Source organism: Lichenostomus cassidix, unplaced genomic scaffold (assembly GCF_008360975.1).
Source record: "Lichenostomus cassidix isolate B80296 unplaced genomic scaffold, HeHo_3.0 HiC_scaffold_43, whole genome shotgun sequence".
NCBI lineage: Eukaryota > Metazoa > Chordata > Aves > Passeriformes > Meliphagidae > Lichenostomus > Lichenostomus cassidix.
In genome coordinates this window covers 54218-77543 of record NW_028147635.1, presented here as the reverse complement: position 1 = coordinate 77543, position 23326 = coordinate 54218, and the positions used below count along the sequence as shown (strand labels likewise).

At 50.1% G+C, this 23326-nt stretch overlaps 1 protein-coding gene across 1 annotated transcript; it reads right to left on the bottom strand.

Annotated features, from left to right (window-relative positions):
- Positions 1-18602: 18602 nt before the first annotated feature.
- Positions 18603-19902, bottom strand: LOC146421050 (uncharacterized). The gene is made up of 2 exons (XM_085047620.1): positions 19830-19902; positions 18603-19641 (listed from the first exon to the last, which is right to left on the bottom strand). The coding sequence occupies exons 1-2, from the start codon at positions 19879-19881 to the stop codon at positions 18971-18973; spliced, it is 723 nt and encodes a 240-aa protein (XP_084903746.1). The 5' UTR covers positions 19882-19902; the 3' UTR covers positions 18603-18970.
- Between the last annotated feature and the right edge of the window lie 3424 nt (positions 19903-23326).

The following is a 23326-nucleotide window of genomic DNA, read 5'->3' as shown; positions in this document are numbered from 1 at the left end:
TCACCCTCCAGCCTAAGGGAACTTTGGCTCATGGTCATTACTGCTTGGATAACTTCTGGCTGTTTTGTGTTCATTGTTTTCTCCTATGTGCAGATGTTCAGGGCTGTGCTGAGGATCCCCTCTGAGCAGGGACAGCACAAAGCCTTTTCCACGTGCCTCCCTCACCTGGCCATGGTCTCCCTGGTTATCAGCACTGCCATGTTTGCCCTTGGTGCTGCAGAGAGCTCAGGGCAGCTGGGAGAGCTTGGAGGGAGCTGGGCTGGGTTGAGAGAAGCTGGGAGAGAAACCCATCAGTGTCCATCTCAGCCTGTGTGAGTGTGCAGGGGGAGGACTGAGCCCAGGGCTTGTGGGGGCAGAGCCAGGGCCCGGGGAAGGGATGGAAAACAGGCAAGTGGCCGAGAGAGGAGGCTGCTCTGTGCCCTTGGTGGCACGGACAGAGCAGGGAGGGGGCCCAGGACATTTGTCAGCCCAGCCTCTGTCCCCAGCCATTGCCAGCCCTGGCTGCTCAGCCCAGGTTTGCAGGTGAGTTTGGCTGTGCCCCAGCTCCATCCTGCTGTGGGGCTCAGGGCCTGTTCCTGGCAATGGCCAGCCCTGTCCGGCCTCTCTGCTGGCCCTGAGGCTAGCAAAGCTATTTTGAAGCTTTGTGATTGAGCCTTTCAGCACTGGATTCCTGAAGATCTGAAGGCTGAACAAGCCTCTGGAGAGGTAAAATTCAGCAGCAACCTCCATGTTGCTGAGGATGTCAGCAGCAACCACTGAGGCCATCCCTGCCAAGGGACTGTGGGGGGAATGAGCACACAAGGAGAGCATGCCTGGGGCTGGGGAAGCAGAATGCAGAGGCACCACTGGGTCCAGATGGGAAATGAACTGTGGAATGTGGCTGTGAAAGCCCTGCCTGGGCTGTGCCAAGCAGGACAGCCAAGCCCTGACTCCCATGCCCTGGGAATGGAGCTCTGTGGCCTCACAGGATGCTTGTGGCTCTCCTGGGAGCAGTGGGATGTGGGCTGTGGAATGGTGAGTGCAGGTGTAAGGCCCCAAACAACTCTCTCAACAAGACCTTTGAAAGGAATTGCAGTTGGTTTTGGACTCTGAGTACAAGGCAATATTCCTATGGGAACAATCCCTGGATAGAAGGAAATGTGGTGCTGCAATCCCAATTCTGGCCATGGGTGCCTGGAGGAGAAGGACAGTTCTTTTCCACAGGAAGGACAGCAGAGAGTCCCAGTGTTTCAGTGGCAGATGAGAAGCGACTCTCAGCATGTCAAGGTCAGCTGGAGCAGTCAGGTGGCCCCTGGGAGGCCAAACCAGGCAGACCTGTGCCATGTTCCCTTGACTTTACGGGGCCCTGTAGTGTCACAATGGCCCCTTTGTTCCATGGGGTTTTGCAGTGTCATAATAATCTTCTTTGGTTCTGCAGCATCTCATTTCATGAGGCCACTCTGTGTCACCATGGAGCTTTGGTTCCATGCAGTCCAGCAGTGTAAAAAAGGCCCCTTGATTCCATGGGACCTCATAGTGTAACAATGATGTTCTTGGTTCCATGGGACGCCACAGTGTCACAATGTTCTCACTGGTTCCATGCAGCCCTGCACTGTCACAATGTCTCCCTGGTTCCTTGAGGCTGTGAAGTATCTCAATATTCTCTCCATGGTTCCATGAGGCCTTGCAATGTCACAATGGACCTTCATCTCCACAGGGTCTCACAGTGTCACTATGGTCTCCTGTGGTTCCGCAGTGTCACAATGGACTCTTGGTTATTTATGGTGCTACAGTGTCCCAGTGGCCTCTAGGTTTGATGAGGTCCTGTAAGGTCACAATGGCCCCTTTGCTTCCATGAGGCCCAGCAGTGTCAAATTGGCCCTTGGTTCCACAAGCCCTGCAGTGTCACAATGGTCCCTTGGTTCCATGGAACCACACACAGTCACTATGGTCCCCTTGGTTCCATGAGGCCCTGCAATGTCACAGTGGTCTCCATGATTCCATGAGGCTCAGCAGTGTCACAATGGTCCCTCGTTCCCACAAGGCCCCACAGTGTCACAGTGGTCTCCGTAGTTCCATGGGGCCCTGGGGTGGTGCATTCCTCCCTCCCCTTCTCAGGCTGCCCTGCGATCTGAGAAATGCTCCTTAGGCCTCAGCCTTGGCCAACAGCCCCTGGGCTCAGCTCCTCTGCAGCTGATCACAAACACTGTCTGCTCCCAGGCACTGCTGCTGTCCAACCAGCTCCTGCTTTCTTTAGGAGCAGCCTTGGCAACTGTTTTTCTCCCCTCAGTGGCACAACATCCCTGTTCTCACAGTGTCAGAGAAAGCTGTTGATGCAAAGTGCAGCCAGGATGGAACATTGCTGTGACTAAAGCCCATCTCTTGGGGCCCTATCAACAGGGCTCCAAAAGGAGCCCCTTGGAGCTCTCCTGGAGCAGTGAGCTCCCTCTGAGTGGGGCCTCTCCGAGCCGGGAACTCTCCTGTTTGCTGCACTCGGGGCATCCCCGAACAACGAGGGACCCTGGGCCGATCCCCCCACTCCTCCAGGCTCAACCCTTTGGCTGCTGGGGAGATGCAAAAGCATCCGCAGTGAGCATTTCCCTGCCCTCCAGGGCAATTTCTGACAGCTCCCTGGCACTGCCTCTTTCTGTCTGTGTGCACACACGTGTGCCTGTGCTCTGGAAATGGGGGAGAAATGCTGCTCTGGGAGGTGTTGAAGTGCCTTGGATATCTGAGTGAGTCAGGCCTGTAAGTGAGGTTCAGTCATAAGGTATGAGCTAAGTGAAATGCTGCTGAGGGCTGTTCTTTTGCTAAGTTGTTGAGTTTAAGGTGTAAGTTAAGGTTAATATAGAAGTTAAGTTCTGTTAAGTTTGAGGGCTCTTAAGTTTTTAGACCATATTACTTTTATCCTTGCCCTCACTGTCCTTTGGTGACACACACACACACACACACACACACACACACACAGAGCTCCAATTCTCAGTTCATTTCTGGTTTGATTGCCTGGATTTGCTTGCTCTTGTTGTTGATTTTTTCCCTTGGTGTGCCTGAACTGTCCAGTCAGGAGCAGAGTGACTCTTGCCAAGGAACTTTGTTGTTCTGTCGTAATTAATATTAAAGCTGGTTTTTGCTGATCCCTTGCTGGGGATGTTTTAAGTGCTCTCAAGCCCTCATTCGTAAGAGGGTGAAGGAGCCCTGGGCCAGGCTCTCACCCTGAGGACACAGGGACACTGCTGGGGGGTCCCTGTCCCCCTGTCCCACCCCCCAGGGCCCTGTCCCCCCTGTCCCCGTGTCAGGCTCTGGGGGTCGATCTCGTGGAACATCCTGTGGGGGAGGCTGTGGCACTGGGGGGCAGGGGGGACCTAGGGGGTCAGGGGACCCTGCTGTGCATGAGCAGCATTGGACTTGTCTGTGGGAACTGTGAGGGGGGCTGGGGCAGAGTGACCTCTCCAGTGACCTCACACAGCCACCCTTTGATGTCACACAGCCACCCTGTGATATCACAGCCTATTCTGTGATGTCACACAGCCTACTCCATGATGTTACACATCCACCCTGTGATGTCAAAGAGTCACCCTGTGTTGTCACAGCCCCCTCTGTGATGTCACACAGCCTTTGCTATGATCACATAATGCTGCTCTGTGATGTCACAGCCCACTCCATGATGTCACAGCCCTCTCTATGATGTCTCACAGCCATCCCATGATGTCACAGCCCCCTTTGTGATGTCACATCACCCCCCTGTGGTGTCACACAGTCCACTCTGTGCCCTCACAGCCTGCTGTATGAGTTCATACAGCCACACTGTGATGTCACAGCTTGCTCTTTGATGTCACACAACCAACCAGTGATGCCACAGCCCACTCTATGATGTCACATATCACATCCTGCTCTGGGATGTCACAGCCTTCTCTGTGGTGTCACAAGCAAGTCAGCAACGTGACATAGCCCACCCTGTGGTGTCATACAGCCACTCAATGATGTTACACAGCTCACTCTGTAACTGCACAGCCTGCTTATGTGATGAGGCCTCCAAACCCCATCTTGGGAGATTTTTGAGTCCTCTCCAAGGTTTTGAGAAGCAAAAAATATTGGTCAAAATGCAAGGAAAATGGAGTGTCATTTTTTCCCAAAGTTTACAGTGACAGAAGAAGGGTCAATATGTTTAAGCTAAACGAGAGTGGATTTAGATTTGTTATAAGGAAGGAATATTTTACAATGAGATTGTCACAAAACATCAACTGTTTCTCCAGAGAAGTTGATGCCCCATCCCAGCAATTGTCCAAGGACAGGAGTGTTGTGCAACCTGACATAGTGAAACCCCTCCTTTCCTCAAGGATGGAATTCCTGTTGTGCTGGTTCTCTGATGTGCTGGGTGACCTCACAACACTCCTGGCCAGAATGTCAGCTGAGGCCCAAGCAGGCTGCTGCAGTGGCAGTGACCTCACAGCCATCACCATTGCAGCCATGTCCCCTGGGCCTGGCTCTCCCCATTCCATGAGCTCCTGTTCTGTCACCAATGGTCTCCTGAGTTCCAAAAAGGCCCCACAGTGTCACAGTGTCCCCTTCATTCCATGAGTTTCTGCAGTGTCACAATGCACTCCTGGGTTCCATGAGGCCCCACTGTGCCACAATGACCCCTTGGTTCCATGAGGTGCCACAGAGTCACAATGGTCTCCCTTCATCTATGAGGCCCTGCAGTGTCACTTTGGTCTCCATGGTTCCATGTGGCCCCAAAGTGTCACAATGATCTCTGTGATTCCATTGGGAACACAAAAGCTTTCCATTAACATTGAGCAACACCTGCTTAACACAGCTGGGAACATCTGTTTGTATTCAAAAGAGGGTTTAAAGGTGAGAATGGCACCATCAACTTCCATCTGCAACTGAGATCAAGGGAAAGGACAGGGACAGAGAATTCTGCTTGAAGAGACAGAGAATTCTGCTTACAGAGATCACTTCTGCTCACATTGTCCCTTGTAGAAAGGTGACATCATCAGAGGCAGCCTGTACTGAGCATGTGGCTCCTGAGTGGGGTTTGTTGTTTGGAAAACCTGATCAGGCTTTTCCATTCTTTCCTCACAAACAGGAAAACTTCTCCTGGGCCTGTGTGCAGGCAGAGCCCTGAGGAGAGCAGGTGGGACATGGAGCAATGGGCTTGGACAGCCAGCTGCAGAGCTCAGGGGACAAGTTTGTGATGCAGGGAACAGGGATGTCAGTGCCAGGTGGGCAATGTCAGCCATGGTGAGGTTGGGCTGAGGAGCAGGTTGTCCCAACAGGGTCAGCCCTCAAGGGGCTCATTCTTCTACGTGCCCAGACCTCCTAAGGAGACATTCAGCATCAAAGTCACTTGGGGAATGCTTCTATCATGTCTTCTCGGAACGGAAAACTAAAAAAATATTTCATTGATTCAAAAGAAAAGTCATGGGTGCACTTTGAAAACTTCCTCCTTAATAGAACACCAAACTGACTCCAATAGCTGTACAAGCCCTGAACACTTGAAGACGATGGAAGGCAGACAAAGAACTCCTGAGGGCTTTCTGTAGTTTAATGAACCCCAAGGTGGAGCTGAGTCTGTGACCCTCAGGGACTGAGAGAAGGTTGAAGAAGCTGCTCAAGGAGTCAGAAGCAAAACTCCAAGTCCCTTGCAGCATCATTGGGCCCCACTGAGGGCAGAGACTGCCAAAGGCTCCCCAGGGACTCATGAGAGCAGATCCTTGGGGCCAGGATTGCAGGGAGCCAAAGGCTCTGAGCAGGGAACCGGAATGCTGAGAGAAGCCTGGGTTGGTTGGAGGAAGCAGAAAGGCCAAGGCCTGAGCCCAGTGACTGGTTTGTGGGTGATTGTTGCTCTACTCCAGAATTCCCCTGGAAAAACCCCTGGGGAAGCCAAGGCAGGAGCAGCTGGGAAGGGCTGGCAATGCTGCTGCTGCTCCTGCTGGGAGCCCTGGCTGGGCCAGGCTGGTGCCCACTGCGCTGCGGCTCCTGCTGCTGCCAGAGCCGGGCGGGACTCGGGGACAGGGAATGGACACAGTGGAACAGCAAAGGCCTGGGGCTGCAGTGATGTTGGCGCTCAGACCAGCGTCAGCACAGAGCTTTGGACATGAGGGGTCATGAGAGGCCATGCAAAGCCTCAGCCCTGGCAGGAGGGAGTCCTGCCATGTCCCCAGGGCACAGCAGCTGTGAGGTGCCACAAGTGCAGATGTGGTGCAGAGCAGGCTCAGAGCACCTCTGGGAGGGGATGAGACCCTTCCCCAACTCCAAACCACACCAAAACCACCATAAACAGGACTTTGCATCTTTAGAATCCACTGGCAATTTGGAAGTGACTCCAACTCAATCCCACTGTGAGAAGGAAGGGAATCTTCCCAGTGAGCTGCCATCCAGCCACTATTAACAATGGGTGGGATTTAGAAGTGTAAGACTAATAAATAATACAAACAAATAATAGTAACAACAATAACAAGAAATCAACCCCCAAATCCCAACACAAAGCACCACACCAAAAGAATGAGCCTCCTTTATCTTTATTGCCTCAAGGCTCATGAGAAATAATCCTCGTATATGATACCCAAAAACCCACTCAGGAACAGGTTTCCACTCCCTTCATCATCCCCAACCTTTGGCTGTCTCAATCCTGACCCTGCCCCACACTCCTAATCCCCACCCCAACACATCGCACCCCTCCTGGACATCACTATCCCCCTCCCAAGCCCTATTTCCCCCATTCCACCCCTCCAATTCCCATCCCACCCATCCTGCCCCACCCAATGCCCATCTCACCCCTCTGGAACTGCATCCCACTTTGCCCAATCCCTTCCAGTGTCGTTCCACACTGAGGAGCTGTGGAATTGAGTCATTTTAGGCAGGGATTGAGCCATTTTGGGGTAATATTGAATACTTTCCAGTAGAATTGAGTGGTTTTGAAATACTGGATGAATCCTCTTGAGTTTTCAAAACCAAAATGGTGGAAGAAACTGTACCAAATACCCCAGAAGCACCAAATCATGCAGAATAGCTCCCGAACACCAAACACCCCTCCAAAATAGCAGAAAAACCATGAGGCTTTAGGTAATAAGGCTGGAGCAGAAGACAAAGCTCTTGCTGCAGTTGGGGCTTGTGCAGGGCTTCTCTTACTGGTGTCTCCGTTGGTGTCTGGTCAAGCTAGAGCTCTGGGTGAAGCCTTTGCCACACTCGGGACACTCATAGGGTCTCTCCCCAGTGTGGATTCTCTGGTGGATGATCAGGTAGGAGCTCTGGCTGAAGTTCTTCCCACATTCCCAACACTCATAGGGTCTCTCCCCAGTGTGAATGTGCCGGTGCCTGATGAGTGTGGAGTTTTGCTTGAAGCCTTTCCTGCAGTCAGGGCAGCGGAAGGGCCTCTCCTGTGTGTGAATCCGCTCATGGAGGAGGAGATTGGAGCAGGTCTGAAACCTCTTCCCACACTCGGGACACTTGTAGGCCCTCTCCCCAGTGTGGATCCTCTGGTGGACAATCAGCCTGGAGCTCATGCTGAAGCTCTTCCCACATTCCCCACACTCATAGGGCCGTTGCCCAGTGTGGATCATCTGGTGGCAGATCAGGAGAGAGCTTGTCCTGAAGGTCTTTTCACATTCCAAGCACTTGTAGGGCTTCTCCCTGGTATGAACCTGCTCATGGGCCACCTGCTCATAGCTCTGGCTCGATTGCTGGCCAATTTCCTGCCACAGGGTGGGTCTTTTCTCCTCACAGCACCCTGGGCTTGGTTTGGAGCCTCTCCTCGTGTGAGATCTCCGGGGCTTTTCCTCCCCATTGGATTCCTGCACCATGGAGCTGTTCAATTTGGAAACTCTCCTCGTGTGAGATCTTTGGAGCTTTTCCTCCCCATTGGATTCCTGCACCATGGAGCTGTTCAAATCAGCCTCTTCCATGAGGTTCTTCAGGGAGGATTTTTCCTCCATGGTCTCCATTCCCAGCTCATTGGCTGGGGGTGGAAACACAAGGAGTGGATTTTAGATTTGCCTACGTGCCAAAAGGAAAGGGGAAGGAGATTCCCCTCAGTCCATTCTTGGCAGGACAGAGTCAGCAGCAGGGTTGTCCTGCAGCCAGGGGCGATGTTGGGCTGGAAGATGGAGGAAAAGAGAGGGGGAAAGGGGCAGTGACTTCCTCCTCACCTGCCTGGGTGTCCTGGGGCATCTTCCTCTTCCTCACAGCCTCCTTCTCCATGCAGCCAAGGTTTGAGAATGGGAAATCCTGGTTTGGAGGGGAAAAACAAATTGTGAGCATGTTGGGTTTGAAGGTCGTCCTGCTCGAGTCCATTTCTAGAAGTCACAGGGCATCTGGTGTCCATAAAAACCTCCAGAGCACTACAATTTTAAAAAAAATAACCCAAAAAACCCCAAAACAATCCCAGGTGTTCCCTTCTTTGGTCTCTCCACTTTGGAATTCTGGGGGTCCCTCCCATCCTGGCTGCTGGGGGCTCTGCATGTATTGGGTTTCCTACATCTAGATGATCCCCAGCCTCCCTTTGCTTTTGTGGGTCCTGGGAATCCCCGAATTTCTTCCTCTCCAGTCTCCCCACTTTGAGGTCATGCTGGTCCCTCTCTTCCAGGGTCCCCTCACTTAGGGATTCCAAGGGGTTTTGAGGTTTCCATGGGTCGCTTCTCCCCTCAGTGCTTCAGGGTGTGGGTGTCCAAGGAGTCACCTCTCTCTCCATCTCCAGGTTTTTGAATTTTCCAGGTGTCCTGGCATTCAATCCTTCTCTGAGCTCCCCACTTCGGGGTCCTTGGGGTCACAGGGTTCCCCACCTCCAGACTCCCTCTCTTCCAGACTGCCAGCAGTCCCCTGGTCCTGGTATTGCCCTCTCCCCCCTCCTCACTCTGGACATCCTGAGGTTCCTCCCTTTTGGTTCTCCCCGAGGGTCCCACAGCCCCCTGGCCCTGGGCTGGAGGTGGCAGTGCCTAATTTGGGAAACCCAACCCTCACTGCAGAGGGGGTCCTCGCATCCCCCCACCCAGCACTGTGGCTCTGCTGGCAGCCACCACCCAGAAACACCTCCCAGGGACACACCAACACTCCCCAAGGGATGTTTTTGGCACAGCTTGGAAGTCATTCATACTCCAAACACCCAAAACCACTGTGGCTCTTTTCAAAGTAAACTGCAGGAGAAATGAACCCCACTCAACTGCCCCAACAGACATTACAGGTCAGAGTAACAATTCACTGAAGAGATTACAGTAAATGCAATGATACAAAGAAAACTGCTTTTAACCCACAAAGATTGAGTACAACCTGGTTCTGTGTTGGTCAGGGTGATGGTCGAGATCCTACCAAGTGGTCCAAGTGGTGGTCTTGTGGAAGTTCTGCGCCTCCTCAGGTGAGGGAGGGAGATCACCTCAGATGAGGGAGGGAGATCACCTCAGATGAGGGAGTCATCTCAGCTGAGTCATTGGTGTGAAGAAAAAGAAACACTGCCTTGCCTTGCAGCGTTTGCCTCTTCTTCTTTATCTCATTTAACCCTCAGCTTGTAGCCTGAGGGATCAGGGGTGCACTGGGCAGCTCCTGCAAACAACCTGTCATCAACAGCTCATCAGAAAGGACCTAAGGGGAGTAGAATGACCACTTTGGTTACACCCACAGAGTGCTAAATAGTAACCAAAGTGCTAAACTGTAACCAGAACAGGCTGGTAGTGAGATTTCATCGAGTGATATTTGAAACCGTTTTTAAAAGTGTGCTGAGGTCAGTAGGATGGATCCATGCCACCAGCACATTTAGAAAATAAATACTGACTTCTCTTTTTCAAAACATCAGTTACCTCTTCATCCAAAGTTACAGAAGATTTTTCAATACACACTTGGGTTTTGTCTTTATCTTTGATATTTTATCTATGTTTATTTCCTTTTCCCTTTTATATTCTTGAAAGACAAAAATGAGTGTCCTTTGCTCCTGGTTCCCATGTGGAGCAGCTCCCTTCCTGCTGGCTGAGCTGCTCAGGCAGAGCCCAGCAGCTCCTGGCCCCTGCAGGGCTGAGGCTTTTCCCTGTCGCTGTGCACAGACTGATGGAGCAGCACTGCTGAACATGGGGACAGCCAGAGGGACCAGAAGAGCTGCCTTTGTCCACCTGAAGCTCCAAGGGCCAAACTCTGAGCAGACACAGCTGGAAGAGACTGGCAGGCTCCCTGTTTGCTGTGCTACCCACTTGTGAGGGGCTCAGCTTTACATGAGGCACAGTGAGAACAAGGGGCAGCTCCCTCCCAGCCCTGCAGCCAAGAGACCCCTCTGGCCCTGGGGCACTGTCAGCACCTGCTGCTTCAGCCACTGCTTCTGCTGGCTTTGAGAGCAACAACCAGATTGTGGCTGATCAACAGAACAGGTGATGTTGAAATATGAAACTAGCTAGCAGAGAACAGAAGAATTTCCAAAAGGGGGGTAAAGGAAGCAGGAATTCATCCTTCTCCCCACTCTAACATGTGTTATTATTGTGCAAGTTTGTTTCAGTATCATAAACAACTTTGAATTCTAAAGTGTGTCCTCATCAGATCAAAAGCTAAGTGTGTCCAGATGTGAGACAAGGAGCCACTAAAGCCACAGAAGCAAAAAGAACTGCTGAATACCCTTGCAACTGTGAGATCTGCAGCCAGAGACTCCTTTTATTTGAATAAAATTAACTCCAGACAAAGAGGAACACAAAAGAACAATATTAGACAATATAATAAAGAGTTAATCCATTAAAAGCTGCAAAGAAACACAGAAATTCCAAAATGAAACGAATTAAATGGTTTCCATTTTTATATTCCCAGAACAGTGTTACCCACAGGGTTGTTCCTGGATCAGTCCCAGTTATCCTAGCAGAACCTTGTAATAATTGTATGTTTTCAGATGCAAGAGGGCAAGTAAGCCAGAAAGAAAAGAGTGGTACCCTTTTTAACACATACATATAAAAAAATGGCCACATTAGTAATTACCGTATAGACTTAAATCTAAATTTGGAAAATTGATATATACCCATATGGAAATCAGTCCAAAATAATTGTCTTTAAAATGAAAAGGTTTCAAAAGTGATGGCTAAGTCTAACAAGGATAGCACTTTGTGTTTGCCGTGGAACAGAAGGAAATCCATCTGAAATTAATTACTGGAATCGGAAAATCTTTACGTGTGACACTTAAAAATAATGAGTCTGAATGAGGCTGCCTGTCACACAATCTACTATTAATTGCCCCTCCTGGGGTCAATGTTCCCCAGCTGCTCCTCATCATCTTCTGAGTCAGAAGTCATCTCTGCCTCTTTTTCCTGGTCCCTTGCTGGTCCCTTGCGTAACAGTCTCCTTTTTTCACTTACTTGCTTAGGTGTTTTTGAAGGAATGTGTTCCGCAATTAATTTATTGATGTTTCTCTTTCCTTCAAACTGTGGCTCCAGTTCAAGCAAAAGTTGTTCCTCCTCCTTTGTCCACACTCTTTTGTGTGCTCCTCGGGCAGAGCTCTTTTTGGGGCGGGATGCAGCCATCCTTTCCTGCTTCATGGTCACAGGATGCATATGACTCTTGTGTTGACCAAGGCCGATCTTGGTCAAAAAATTCCTACCACAGACATGACAGATCCATCCCCCAGCTGGAGATCCCTTGCACTTGGGATAGTGACAAGCAACACTATGAAAGTTAGTGTTTTGCTTACCACACTTAGCACACTGAAACCAAACCCTGCTTTTCCCATGGGCTCTTTTCAGGTGTTCAGTCAAGCCCGACGCACGGCGCATCCGGGTCCCACAGCATGGACAGGCTGAATTTTTGTTGGGAATCATCACCATTTGGATGTCCTCTTGTGCTGAATCAGTGCTGTTTGCTGGTCCAGGGTGGGATGTGCTCGGTGTGCCACCCTTTGGTTCGTCACTGTTTCTTCTGCCACTGTTCTCTCTGGTGCTCTGGCGGCAGCTGTTCCTTCCCATGTTGTGTTTAGGTAGAAGATCTTCGTGTACCTCCAGCAGCCTGGCCAAATCCTTCCACAGCATGGGTAAAATGTACATTCTCATTAGTCAAACAAAACAATCCCAAGTTATAAAATTCCAATCTCACCAGCTCTGTTTCATTTCCCACCAAATCATGGTGGGGCAGATTGTGAATTTCTGGACATCAGGTCCAGCAATTTATCAGTCAGGGGGGTCAACCCCCACGCTTCTGAACACCAGGTCAATGCAGTCTAAAGGACTGGTCTGGCTGCCAGTCATTCCCTGGAATAAACATATCAACTGCCCCATTTTACAGCTCCAGAAAATTTTAGACAAGATGAAGTTGGAGGGAGGATTCAGTCAGCAGAGGATCCCCCGACCACTTGCCCATCTTGCTCAGCACAAGCCCATGGCATAGGTTTAGAGTAAAAAGCTACACAGCTCTTACCTTAGGCTTGTTTCACCCTCTGAACAATACTGTTGGCTGGGGAATCCAAGAGTATTTTGCCAGTCTGTCCTGTTTGTCAACCAAGTTCCTGAATGCCTGCAGAAAGGTGTGAAGTCTCCCTGCTAAGAGCCACTCCCTGAGAGGCCTCTGCTCATGGCCCTCTGGCATTATATCACTCCTCTGATAATTGGCCCACAGTTACCCCTCCTTCAGGCAGCTCCCTGTGTCCCAGCTGTTCCTGGTCTGCCCCTGACTGATAACTCATCCCAGGTGCTTTCTCACACCCACAGCCAGTCCCCTGGGCTGAAAATCTTTTATCATTGATTTGTTTGGCTGTTTAGTATGGAATGTGTTCTTCAGTAAGTTTATTGATAATTTTGTTGCCCCTGAACTCTTCTCTGAAGGAACACTGACAGCACACACACAATCCCAGCGACTCCATAGGGACATCCCAGGAGTCTCCCATTTGCCAAATCACCTGCACGGAGATTGCAGTCTACAACAGGGTCTCAGGGGTGACATGCCACGTGTTTCCATGCTGCTAAGGAGCTGGCAGGTCACAGGCACTCACAGGGGCTCCATGGTGACATCCCTGCACTCTCCATCCTCCTAAAGGGCTGGGAAGTCACTGACAGTCACAGCTCCCCCTGGGCATGTTCCAGCCATCTCCAGGCTGCCAAAGAGCCAAGAGATCACATGTTGGGGTTCGACCCTGACTAAATGCCAGGCACCCCTGCTCTCTCTTGCCGCAGGAGAGGGGAAAGGAAAAACAACTGTTAAACACACACCAAATTCATGAGTTAAATGAGATAGGACATTTACAAGGGGACGCATGGAAAAAAAGGGCAAGCAGGCTTCAAACTTAAAGTTGCAAAGTGAGTTAATTACCTAACTGAGTCAGAGGAAAAATGAGAGGTAAAAATAAGAAACCTCTTAAGAGCCCATTTTCTATTCACTCCCCTCCCTCCTACCAACCAACAGCTCAGGTAGGGGACAGGGTTTGGGGTATTTTCTTAGTCCATAGAGCAAATCCATAAACCTATTCATCACCACAATTCTTCTTCTAAAAATACTGTTTATGTCTGCTCATTCTCTCTCTCTTAAGACAGTTTCTCTGCTCTCACCCCTTCCCTCTTAAGAAGCAGTTTCTCTGCTCACCCCCCTCCCTCTTTCCAACCAACAGCACAGGCAGGGGCAGGGTAAGGGGTTTGTTCTCTGGTCAGTCTGTCGGGGAGACGAGTCTTCTACTCAGCCAAGGGGTCTCCCCCACGAGAGACGGTCCTCTGGGAACTTCATTGGCATGGGTCCAATCTCATGAGCAACATCCCACCAAAATTTCTTCTGCAACGTGAGTCCTCTGGTCCATAAGGTGCAGACTCTCCCGAGCTGAGGCCAGGCTGCTTCCACCCCAGGACCAAGGCCTTTCTCTCCCTTGCAAAGCCTTTACAGCTTTAACTCTTTATATGAGACTCCCACAGCTTCCTCTAGGCATCCACCAGCTCCTCTAGCATGGGCTGTGGGTGGATCTCTGCACCCCTGTAGACTCCATGGGCTGCAGGGTGACCACCTGCTCCCCCCATGGTCCTCACCACAGCTCATCTATGAATGTACTGAGGTAGCCCTGAATCCCCTCATCCAGACCATCAGGAGAGACAAGGAACCAGATCATCCTGGAGGATTCCAGGCATTCCATGGAGCCAGATTTCAGGCTTATGGCTGTTTCATCTCTGGGTGTCCCTGAGACCATGGGTGTCCTGATGGATCTGACTTTCTCCCTGACCCCAAATTCTCCTATTCTGGATTCTGTTCAGGGGTAAATGGGCTCCTCTGGCTGATTCCGTGACTGTGTGTGGTGTGATGATCCTGTCTGGATTCCTGGTGTCCCCCAAATCTGTTACATCCCTCTCCCCTCCACACCTGGGTGGGGAAAAAATACAAGGAAAGGCTCCTGAGCTGGGATAAGGGCAGGAAGAGATCCTGTATGGATTCTGGGCAAAGGGGAGTCGACTGGGGGATATTAATTGGATTAATCCCCTGTCAGAATCAGAGCAGGAAAAATGAGAAGTAAAACAAATCCTAACCCACCTTTTCCCAATCCCTGCCTCCCTCCTAGGTCTCACTTTATTCCTGATTCTCTCCCTCCTCCCTCCCAGTGGCTCAGGGAGACAGGAATGGGGGTCATGGTCCACCCCAAAATTTCTCACAGAAGGTCTTGTTGAGTCACAAGGTGCAGAAAGGACCCTCAACACTCCCATATGATTTAGGGTAAAAGAGAAATTATTAATTTAAAAGAACTAGAAGCTGGATAGTAATAATAATAATAATAATAATAATAATAATAATAATAATAATAACTTTTGAACTGATTTAGAGGGCCAAAGGTTGGATAATGATTTACTAAGATTTGCTTGCTGAAAACCATTTATTATTCACCTAATGATTTTGTGCCTACCTAGTATCGGGGAGGATAGAGAGAAGAGAGCCAAATAATTGAGAAAAAACACTAAGTGTGACCAAGCATCCCGCCCTTGGACCCCAGGACCGGTACAAGTTGGTTCTCAGGCTTGGACTTGGACCAAGAACCAAGGCAGCATGCGCAAGGGAACAGGGTGAACGTTTCATCATGAGGAAGGCTATTGATTTTCCCATCATTAATTATTTGGGACCCCTGTCCACAATTAATCTGAGACACTTTGCTTGCACGAGCATATTTAAATGAACTTTGAACTCATAATACAAAGCGGGGATAGGTAATGAATAGGTATAGGGGCTTTGTCTAACTTTATGCATATGTAACCTGTAACCTCATATAAACCTAGTGAAGAGCTGCTGACAGTGTGCATGCTTTTGGAGGGGCTACCCCCCCATGCACCCCAGCTGGAATAAACACATACCTACTTCACAACTGAGTTGTGGAGTCTATTCCGTGCTTCACCCTCCTTTCTCTTCTGCCTCTCTTGGCCTGCTCTGTTTCTCTCACAGTGTCTCTCTTTAGCCAGGGCAGCTGCCAGCCAAAGAGCCTCTGCTGATTTTGTTCCCAGCCCATGAGTTGAAACAACCGTGGATGAAGTGATGAAGGCTGGCAGTGAAATGTCATTGTAAGATTTTACTCCACTTGGCTTTTGGCTCCTCCTTCTAAGAAGCTTTGTCTTCAAGGGCAGAAACATCTTTTCCTTGCTGCAAACTGGAATTCCAGACCCTTGCAGTGTGTGCCATGGATCCCAGAGGGCAATTCCTGAGGCTCCCAGGGTGTTGGTCTTGCCATGCCTCCCAAGGGAGCTGTGCAGGGCCAGGTGACAAGGTCCAGCAGCTGTGTTGGTTCTGCAATGTCACAATGGTCCATTGGTTCCATGAGTTTCCATCCTGTGGACTCCTTGGTTCTCCAGTGTCACAATGGCTGCTTGGGTCCATGAGGTTCCCCAGTGTCACAATGATCTCCTTGTCTCCCTGAGGCCCAGCAGTGTCACAATGGCATAATGGTTCCATGAGGTTCCGTAGTGTCACCATGGTCTCCTTGGATCCTCAGGGTCACAATGGACATTTAAGACCACATTTTATCACCATGTGTCCTTGATCCAATGACCTTCTGTACTGCCAATAATGGTTCATTGGTTCCCATGATGCCCTCCCGTGTCCCAGTGGATATTTGGTTCTGTGAAGTTCCTCAGTGTCACAATGGTCTCATTGCTTCCACGAGGCCCTGCAGTGTCACAATACCCTATAGGGTCATGAGCTCCTGTTCTGTCAGCAATGGTCTCCTGAGTTCCAAAAAGGCCCCACAGTGTCACAGTGTCCCCTTCATTCCATCAGGTTCTGTAGTGTCACAGTGCACTCCTGGGTTCCATGAGGCCCCACTGTGTCACAATGACCCCTTGGTTCCATGAGGAGCCACAGAGTCACAGAGGTCTCCCTTCATCCTTGAGGCCCTGCAGTGTCACTTTGGTCTCCATGGTTCCATGTGGCCCCAAAGTGTCACAATGATCTCTGTGATTCCATTGGGAACACAAAAGCTTTCCATAAAAATTGAACAACATCTGCTTAACACAGCTGGACACATCTGTTTGTATTCAAAAGGGGGATTAAAGGTGGGAATGGCACCAGTAGCTTTCATCTGCAACTGAGATCAAGGGAAAGGACAGGGACAGAGAATTCTGCTCCAAGATACAGAGAATTCTGCTTACAGAGATCACTTCTGGTCACATTGTCCCTTGTAGAAAGGTGACATCATCAGAGGCAGCCTGTACTGAGCATGTGGTTCCTGAGTGGGGTTTGTTGTGTAGGAAGCTGTGGCTAGCACAGGCTTTTCCCATGAGAATCCTTTTTGTGTTTTATAAATAAAGATAAAGTTTGGATGTTATTAAAAACAGTGTCCCAAGATCTGGACGGTGCAGGCCTGGCCAATCAGGCCTAGGGGAAGGTTTCTGACCGACCAATCTGGGTGACTTTTGAAAACTCTATATATAGGATGAAATCAAAACAATAAAGGTCATTCCTTCTTGCCACTGAGAACTAGTGCTTTCTTTACTCTGCTAGCTGCTCAACAGCGACAGGAAACCTGCTCAGGCTTTTCCATTCTTTCCTCACAAACAGGAAAACTTCTCCTGGGCCTGTGTGCAGGCAGAGCCCTGAGGAGAGCAGGTGGGACATGGAGCCATGGGCTTGGACAGCCAGCTGCAGAGCTCAGAGGACAAGTTTGTGATGCAGGGAACAGGGATGTCAGTGCCAGGTGAGCAATGTCAGCCATGGTGAGGTTGGGGGTGAGGAGCAGGTTGTCTCAACAGGGTCAACTTGAAAGAGTCTCCTTTTTCTATGTGCCCAGACCTCCTAAGGAGACATTCAGCATCAAAGTCACTTGGGGAATGCTTCTATCATGTCTTTTCGGAACGGAAAAATAAAAAAATATTTCCTTGATTTTAAAGAAAAGTCATGGGGTGCACTTAGAAATCTTGCTCCTTAACAGAACTTCAGACTGACTCCAATAGCTGTACAAGCCCTGAACACTTGAAGACAATTGAAGGTAGACAAAGAACTCCTGAGGGCTTTCTGTATTTTAATGAGCCCCACAGTGGATTTGCGGCTGAGTCTGTGACCCTCAGGGACTGAGAGAAGGTTGAAGAAGCTGCTCAAGGAGTCAGAAGCAAAACTCAAAGTCCCTTGGAGCATCAATGGGCCCCACAGAGGGCAGAGACTGCCAAAGGCTCCCCAGGGACTCGTGAGAGCAGATCCTTGGGGCCAGGATTGCAGGGAGCCAAAGGCTCTGAGCAGGGAACTGGAATGCTGAGAGAAGCCTGGGTTGGTTGGAGGAAGCAGAAAGGCCAAGGGCTGAGCCCAGTGACCGGTTTGTGGGTGATTGTTGCTGTACTCCAGAATTCCCCTGGAAAAACCCCTGGGGAAGCCAAGGCAGGAGCAGCTGGGAAGGGCTGGCAATGCTGCTGCTGCTCCTGCTGGGAGCCCCGGCTGGGCCAGGCTGGCGCCCACTGCGCTGCGGCTCCTGCTGCTGCCAGAGCCGGGCGGGACTCGGGGACAGGGAATGGACACGGGGGGACAGCAAAGGCCGTGGGGCTGCAGTGATGTTGGCGCTCAGGACAGTGCCAGCACAGAGCTTTGGACATGAGGGGTCATGAGAGACCATGCAAAGCCTCAGCCCTGGCAGGAGGGAGTCCTGCCATGTCCCCAGGGCACAGCAGCTGTGAGGTGCCACAAGTGCAGATGTGGTGCAGAGCAGGCTCAGAGCACCTCTGGGAGGGGATGAGACCCTTCCCCAACTCCAAACCACACCAAAACCACCATAAATAGGACTTTGCATCTTTAGAAGCAACTGGCAACTTGGAAGTGACCATACAGCTCAATCCCACTGTGAGAAGGAAGGGAATCTTCCCAGTGAGCTGCCATCCAGCCACTATTAACAATGGGTGGGATTTAGAAGTATAACACTAACAAATAATACAAACAAATAATAGTAACAACAATAACAAGAAATGAATCCCCAAATCTCAACACACAGCACCACACCAAAAGGATGAACCTCCTTTTTCTTTATTGCCTCAAGGCTCATGAGAAATAATCCTGGTATATAATACCCAAAAACTCAGGAAAAGGTTTCCCCTCCCTTCATCAACCCCAACCTTTGGCTGTCTCATTCCAAGCCCTGTCCCACACTCCCAATCCCCACCCCAACCCATCACACCTCTCCTGGACATCAAGACCCCCTTCCCAAGCCCTATTTTCCCCTCCAATTCCCATCCCATCCTGCCCCACCTAATGCCCATCTCACCCCTCTGGAACTGCATCCCACTTTGCCCAATCTCCTTCCAATGCCATCCCACCCTGAGGGGCTGTGGAATTGAGTCATTTTGGGCAGGGATTGAGCCATTTTGGGGTAAGATTGAGTACTTTCCAGTGGAATCGAGTGGTTTTGAGGTAGTGGATGAACCTTCTTTGCTTTTCAAACACAAAATGGAGAAAGAAACTGCACCAAATACCCCAGAAGCACCAAATCATCCAGAATAGCTCCCGAACACCAAACACCCCTCCCAAATAGCAGTAAAACCATGAGGCTTTCGGTAATAAGGCTGGAGCAGAAGACAAAGCTCTTCCTGCAGTTGGGGCTTGTGCAGGGCTTCTCTTACTGGTGGCTCCGTTGGTGTCTGGTCAACTTAGAGCTCTGGGTGAAGCTCTTCCCACACTTGGGACACTCATAGGGTCTCTCCCCAGTGTGGATGCGCCGGTGGGTGATGAGGGTGGAGTTGTGCTTGAAGCCTTTCCCACAGTCAGGGCAGCGGAAGGGCCTCTCGTCTGTGTGAATCCGCTCATGCAGGAGGAGATGGGAGCTGGTGTGAAATCTCTTCCCACATTCCCCACACTCATAAGGCCTCTCCCCGGTGTGGATCCTCTGGTGGATCATCAGGTCAGAGCTGTCTCTGAAGCTCTTCCCACATTCCCCACAGTCGTAGGGCCGTTGCCCAGTGTGGATCATTTGATGGCGGATCAGATGAGAGCTTGTCCTGAAGGTCTTCCCACATTCCAAGCACTTGTAGGGCTTCGCCCCAGTGTGAAGCTGCTCATGGGCCACCTGCTCATAGCTCTGGCTCGATTGCTGGCCAATTTCCTGGCACAGGGTGGGTCTTTGCTCCTCACAGCACCCTGGGCTTGGTTTGGATCCTTTCCTCGTGTGGGATCTCCAGGGCTTTTCCTCCCCATTGGATTCCTGCACCATGGAGTTGCTCAAAATGGCCTCTTCCATGAGGTTCTTCAGGGAGGATTTGTCCTCCTTACTCTCTGTCGTCAGCTCGTTGCCTGGGGGAGGAAGGACAAGGAGAGGATTTGGGATTTACCTCCATGCCAGAGGGAAGGGGAAGGAGATCCCCCCAGTTCATTCTCGGCATGACGGTGTCAGCAGCAGGGTTGTCCTGCAGCCAGAGGAAATGCTGGGCTGGGAGATGGAGGAGAAGAGAGAGAGAAAGGGGCAGTGACTTCCTCCTCACCTGATTGGCTGTCCCAGGGCATCTTCCTCTTCCTCACAGCCTCCTTCTCCATCCAGCCAAGTTTGGCAATGGGAAATCCTGTTTTGGGGGGAAAAACAAGGTGTGAGTTCATTGGGTTTGAAGGTTATTCCTGCCCCAGTCCATCTCTAGAAATCACTGGCTGTATGGTCACTGTAAAAACCCTCTGAAATGCTGTGCTGGGAGGACACTAAACTGGGAGGAGAAATGGATTGCCCCAAACTGCCCCAAGAGAGTTTAAGTTGGGAGTCACAATCCACCAAAGAGATTACAAGAAATACAATGACACAGCTTTAACTCACAAAGGCAGAGTATAACCAGGCACCCTCGGAGAAGAACAGCATGGTGTTCCATAGTTCCTGTGCTGAGTGCCACGTGGCCCCATTGTATGCCAAGAGAAAGCAAAAGGAAACCAAACCTGTTGGTCTGAGTGTTGGTCACAGTCCTTCTGAAGTGGTAGTTGCAGTCTTGTCTAAAGCAGTGGCTGCAGTCCTGTGGAAGTTCTGCTCCTCCTTCTCTGGATCTCTTGAGTTGTGTCCCACATCCCCAAAGCCAGATTTTATATGCTCAGGTTCAGGTGGGAATGCTCAGTATCTCCACCTGGGCAGGGAGTTTCACAATGGAATGATGTCATCCTGTGAGTCATGGGATATTTGGAGAGTCTTTGATGGTCTCAGTCATTTCAGCTGCCCATTGTGCTGGTGCCATTGAGTCCACGATGGCCCATTAGCAGAGATGACCTCTCAGGGTAGGTGGAACTGTGCTGGTGCTTCCCTGGAGGGAGTCATCTCAGCTGAGTCATTGGTGTGAAGAAACAGAAACACTGCCTTGCCTTGCAGGGTTTGCCTCTCTTTCCTTATCTCATTTAACACCCAGCTCGTAGCCTGAGGGATCAGGGGTGCACTGGGCAGCTCCTGCAAACGACCTCTCATCAGCAGCTCATCAGAAATATCCTAATGGGAGTAGAATGCCTAGTTTGGTTGATGCCTGATGGGTTTTTGTCCTTTTTCATTATACTTTTATACTCTCTTTATATCCTTTTTACCCTTTCCCATTCCTGTACTTTTTACTCCCTGTACCTTAGCCCCACATGTTTATAACCCTTCTACCCCTGCCTTGCTCAGAATTCTTTGGAGAAGACGAAACAAATCGCCACAATCTCAAGAGCATGAGGCACCAACCTTGGTAAGAGCCCCATCACTGGGACATGTTTTTGTGAACTGAGTTGTAACCTTTTGGGGGGAGGTAATTTGAATAAGGGGGCAATTACTTCATTTGTTAGACTTCTCACTGGGAATTTGAGATAGGTATGCTAATCTATGAGGTCCATAAATTGTATACGGGGATATTGTCGCTCTCTTGGTCATCGGTAGGCATCTGGGATCCTATTAAATCAAGGTGTTACCCTTTTCCTATACTGCGTGTCTGCATCTCAAATTTTTTACCAGTGATAAGTCATCATGGTCAGACCCACAGAGTGCTAAAATGGCGCCCTGCTCCTATAACCAGGACAGACTGGCAGTGAAATGTAATTGCAGAATCTTGTTCCACTTGACTTTCAGCCAAATAACCCATGGGCAGAGCTCCTTCCAGCTGCAATCATTCTTTGATTTTTGCAGGGACTCACTTCCCTTTCCTTCTTCCTTCTACTTCAAGCTGGGAATGTGCTGGAAAATGTCCAGCAAAGCAAACTTTGCTGTCTGCTCTGGGAGCCCAAAGAGCAGCTGGACCTTGTCACCTGGCCCTGCACATCTCCCTTGGGATGCATGGCAGAGCCAGGACTCTGGGAGCCTCGGGAATTGTCCTCTGGGATCCATGGATTTACAGGGGTAGAAGTTACTAATTTAGGGGGGCTAGAAGCTGAATAATAATCTTCTGGAACTTACCTAGGAGGCCTGAGTTTGGATAATGATTTATTAAGAACTGCTTGCTGAAAACAATATATCACTTGCTTAATGATTTTTGCCTACCCAGTAAAAGGGAGGATATAGAAAGGAATGCCAAATAATTGATAAAAATTACTGAGTTTGACTGAACATCCTGCTCTCAGACCCCAGAACTGGCTCAAGTGAGTTCTAAGGTTTGGACTTGGACCAAGAACCAAGGGGGCATGCACAAGGAACCAAGGTGAAGAGTTCATCCTGAGGAAGACTACTAACTTTATCCCTCATTTATTTTTAGGACCCTTGCCCACAATTAATCTGTGACACTGCGCTTGCGCGAGCATATTTAAATGAACTTTGAACTCATTATAATACAAAGCTGGGATAGGTAATGAGTATGTATAGAAGAGTTGTGTAACTTTATGCATATGTAACCTAATATAAACCAAGTGAAGAGCTGCTGACAGTGTGCATGCCTTTGGAGGAGCTGCTGCCCATGCACCCCAGCTGGAATAAAAGCATACCTACTTCATAACTTTCTGAGCTGTGGAGTCTATTGGCACCTCACCAGGGCAGACACTGCAATGGGCTGGGATTCCAGTTTCCAGCAAGGAAGAGATGTTCCTGCCCTTGAAGGCAAAGCTCTTGTGGGACTGAAAGCCAAGTGGAGCAAGATAGTGCAAGGAAATTGTACTGCCTGCCTATCCTGGCATTGACTCAGCTGTGAAAACTCCCTTTGAGGAAGCACCAGCACAGTCCCACCCAGCCTGAGGGGTCATCTCTGCTAATGGGCCATTGTGAACTCATGGAACCAAGGGGTCATTGTGACACAGTGGGGCCTCATGGAACCCAGGAGTCCATTGTGACACTACAGAACCTCATGGAATGAAGGGGCCACTGTGACACTGTGGGGCCTCGTTGGAACTCAGGAGACCATTGGTGACAGAACAGGAGCTCATGGAACCTGTGGGGCATTGTGACACTGCAGGGCCTCGTGGAAGCAAGGAGACCATGGTGACACTGAAGAACTTCACAGAATCAAATATCCACTGGGACACAGAAGGGCATCATGGGAACCAATTAACCATTTTTGGCAGTACAGAAGGTCATTGGATCAAGGACACATGGTGATAAAATGTGGTCTTAAATGTCCATTGTGACCCTGAGGATCCAAGGAGACCATGGTGACACTACGGAACCTCATGGAACCATTATGCCATTGTGACACTGCTGGGCCTCAGGGAGACAAGGAGATCATTGTGACACTGGGGAACCTCATGGACCCAAGCAGCCATTGTGACACTGAGGAACCAAGGAGTCCATTGTTGACAGGATGGAAACTCATGGAACCAATGGACCATTGTGACATTGCAGAACCAACACAGCTGCTGGACCTTGTCACCTGGCCCTGCACAGCTCCCTTGGGAGGCATGGCAGGACCAGCACCCTGAGAGCCTCGGGAATTCTGCTCCAGGATCAATGGCACACATGCTGCAAGGGTCTGGAATTCCAGTTTGCAGCAAGGAAAAGATGTTTCTGCCCTTGAAGACAAAGCTCCTCAGAAGGAGGAGCCAAAAGCCAAGTGGAGTAAAATCT

Excerpts from the sequence above, each read along its gene's own strand:
- LOC146421050 (XM_085047620.1), bottom strand. The coding sequence starts at position 19,881 with ATGGAGAAGGAGGCTGTGAGGAAGAGGAAGATGCCCTGGGACAGCCAA. Across the intron at positions 19,642-19,829 it reads GCCCTGGGACAGCCAATCAG|GCAACGAGCTGACGACAGAG; the intron begins GTGAGGAGGAAG and ends TTCCTCCCCCAG.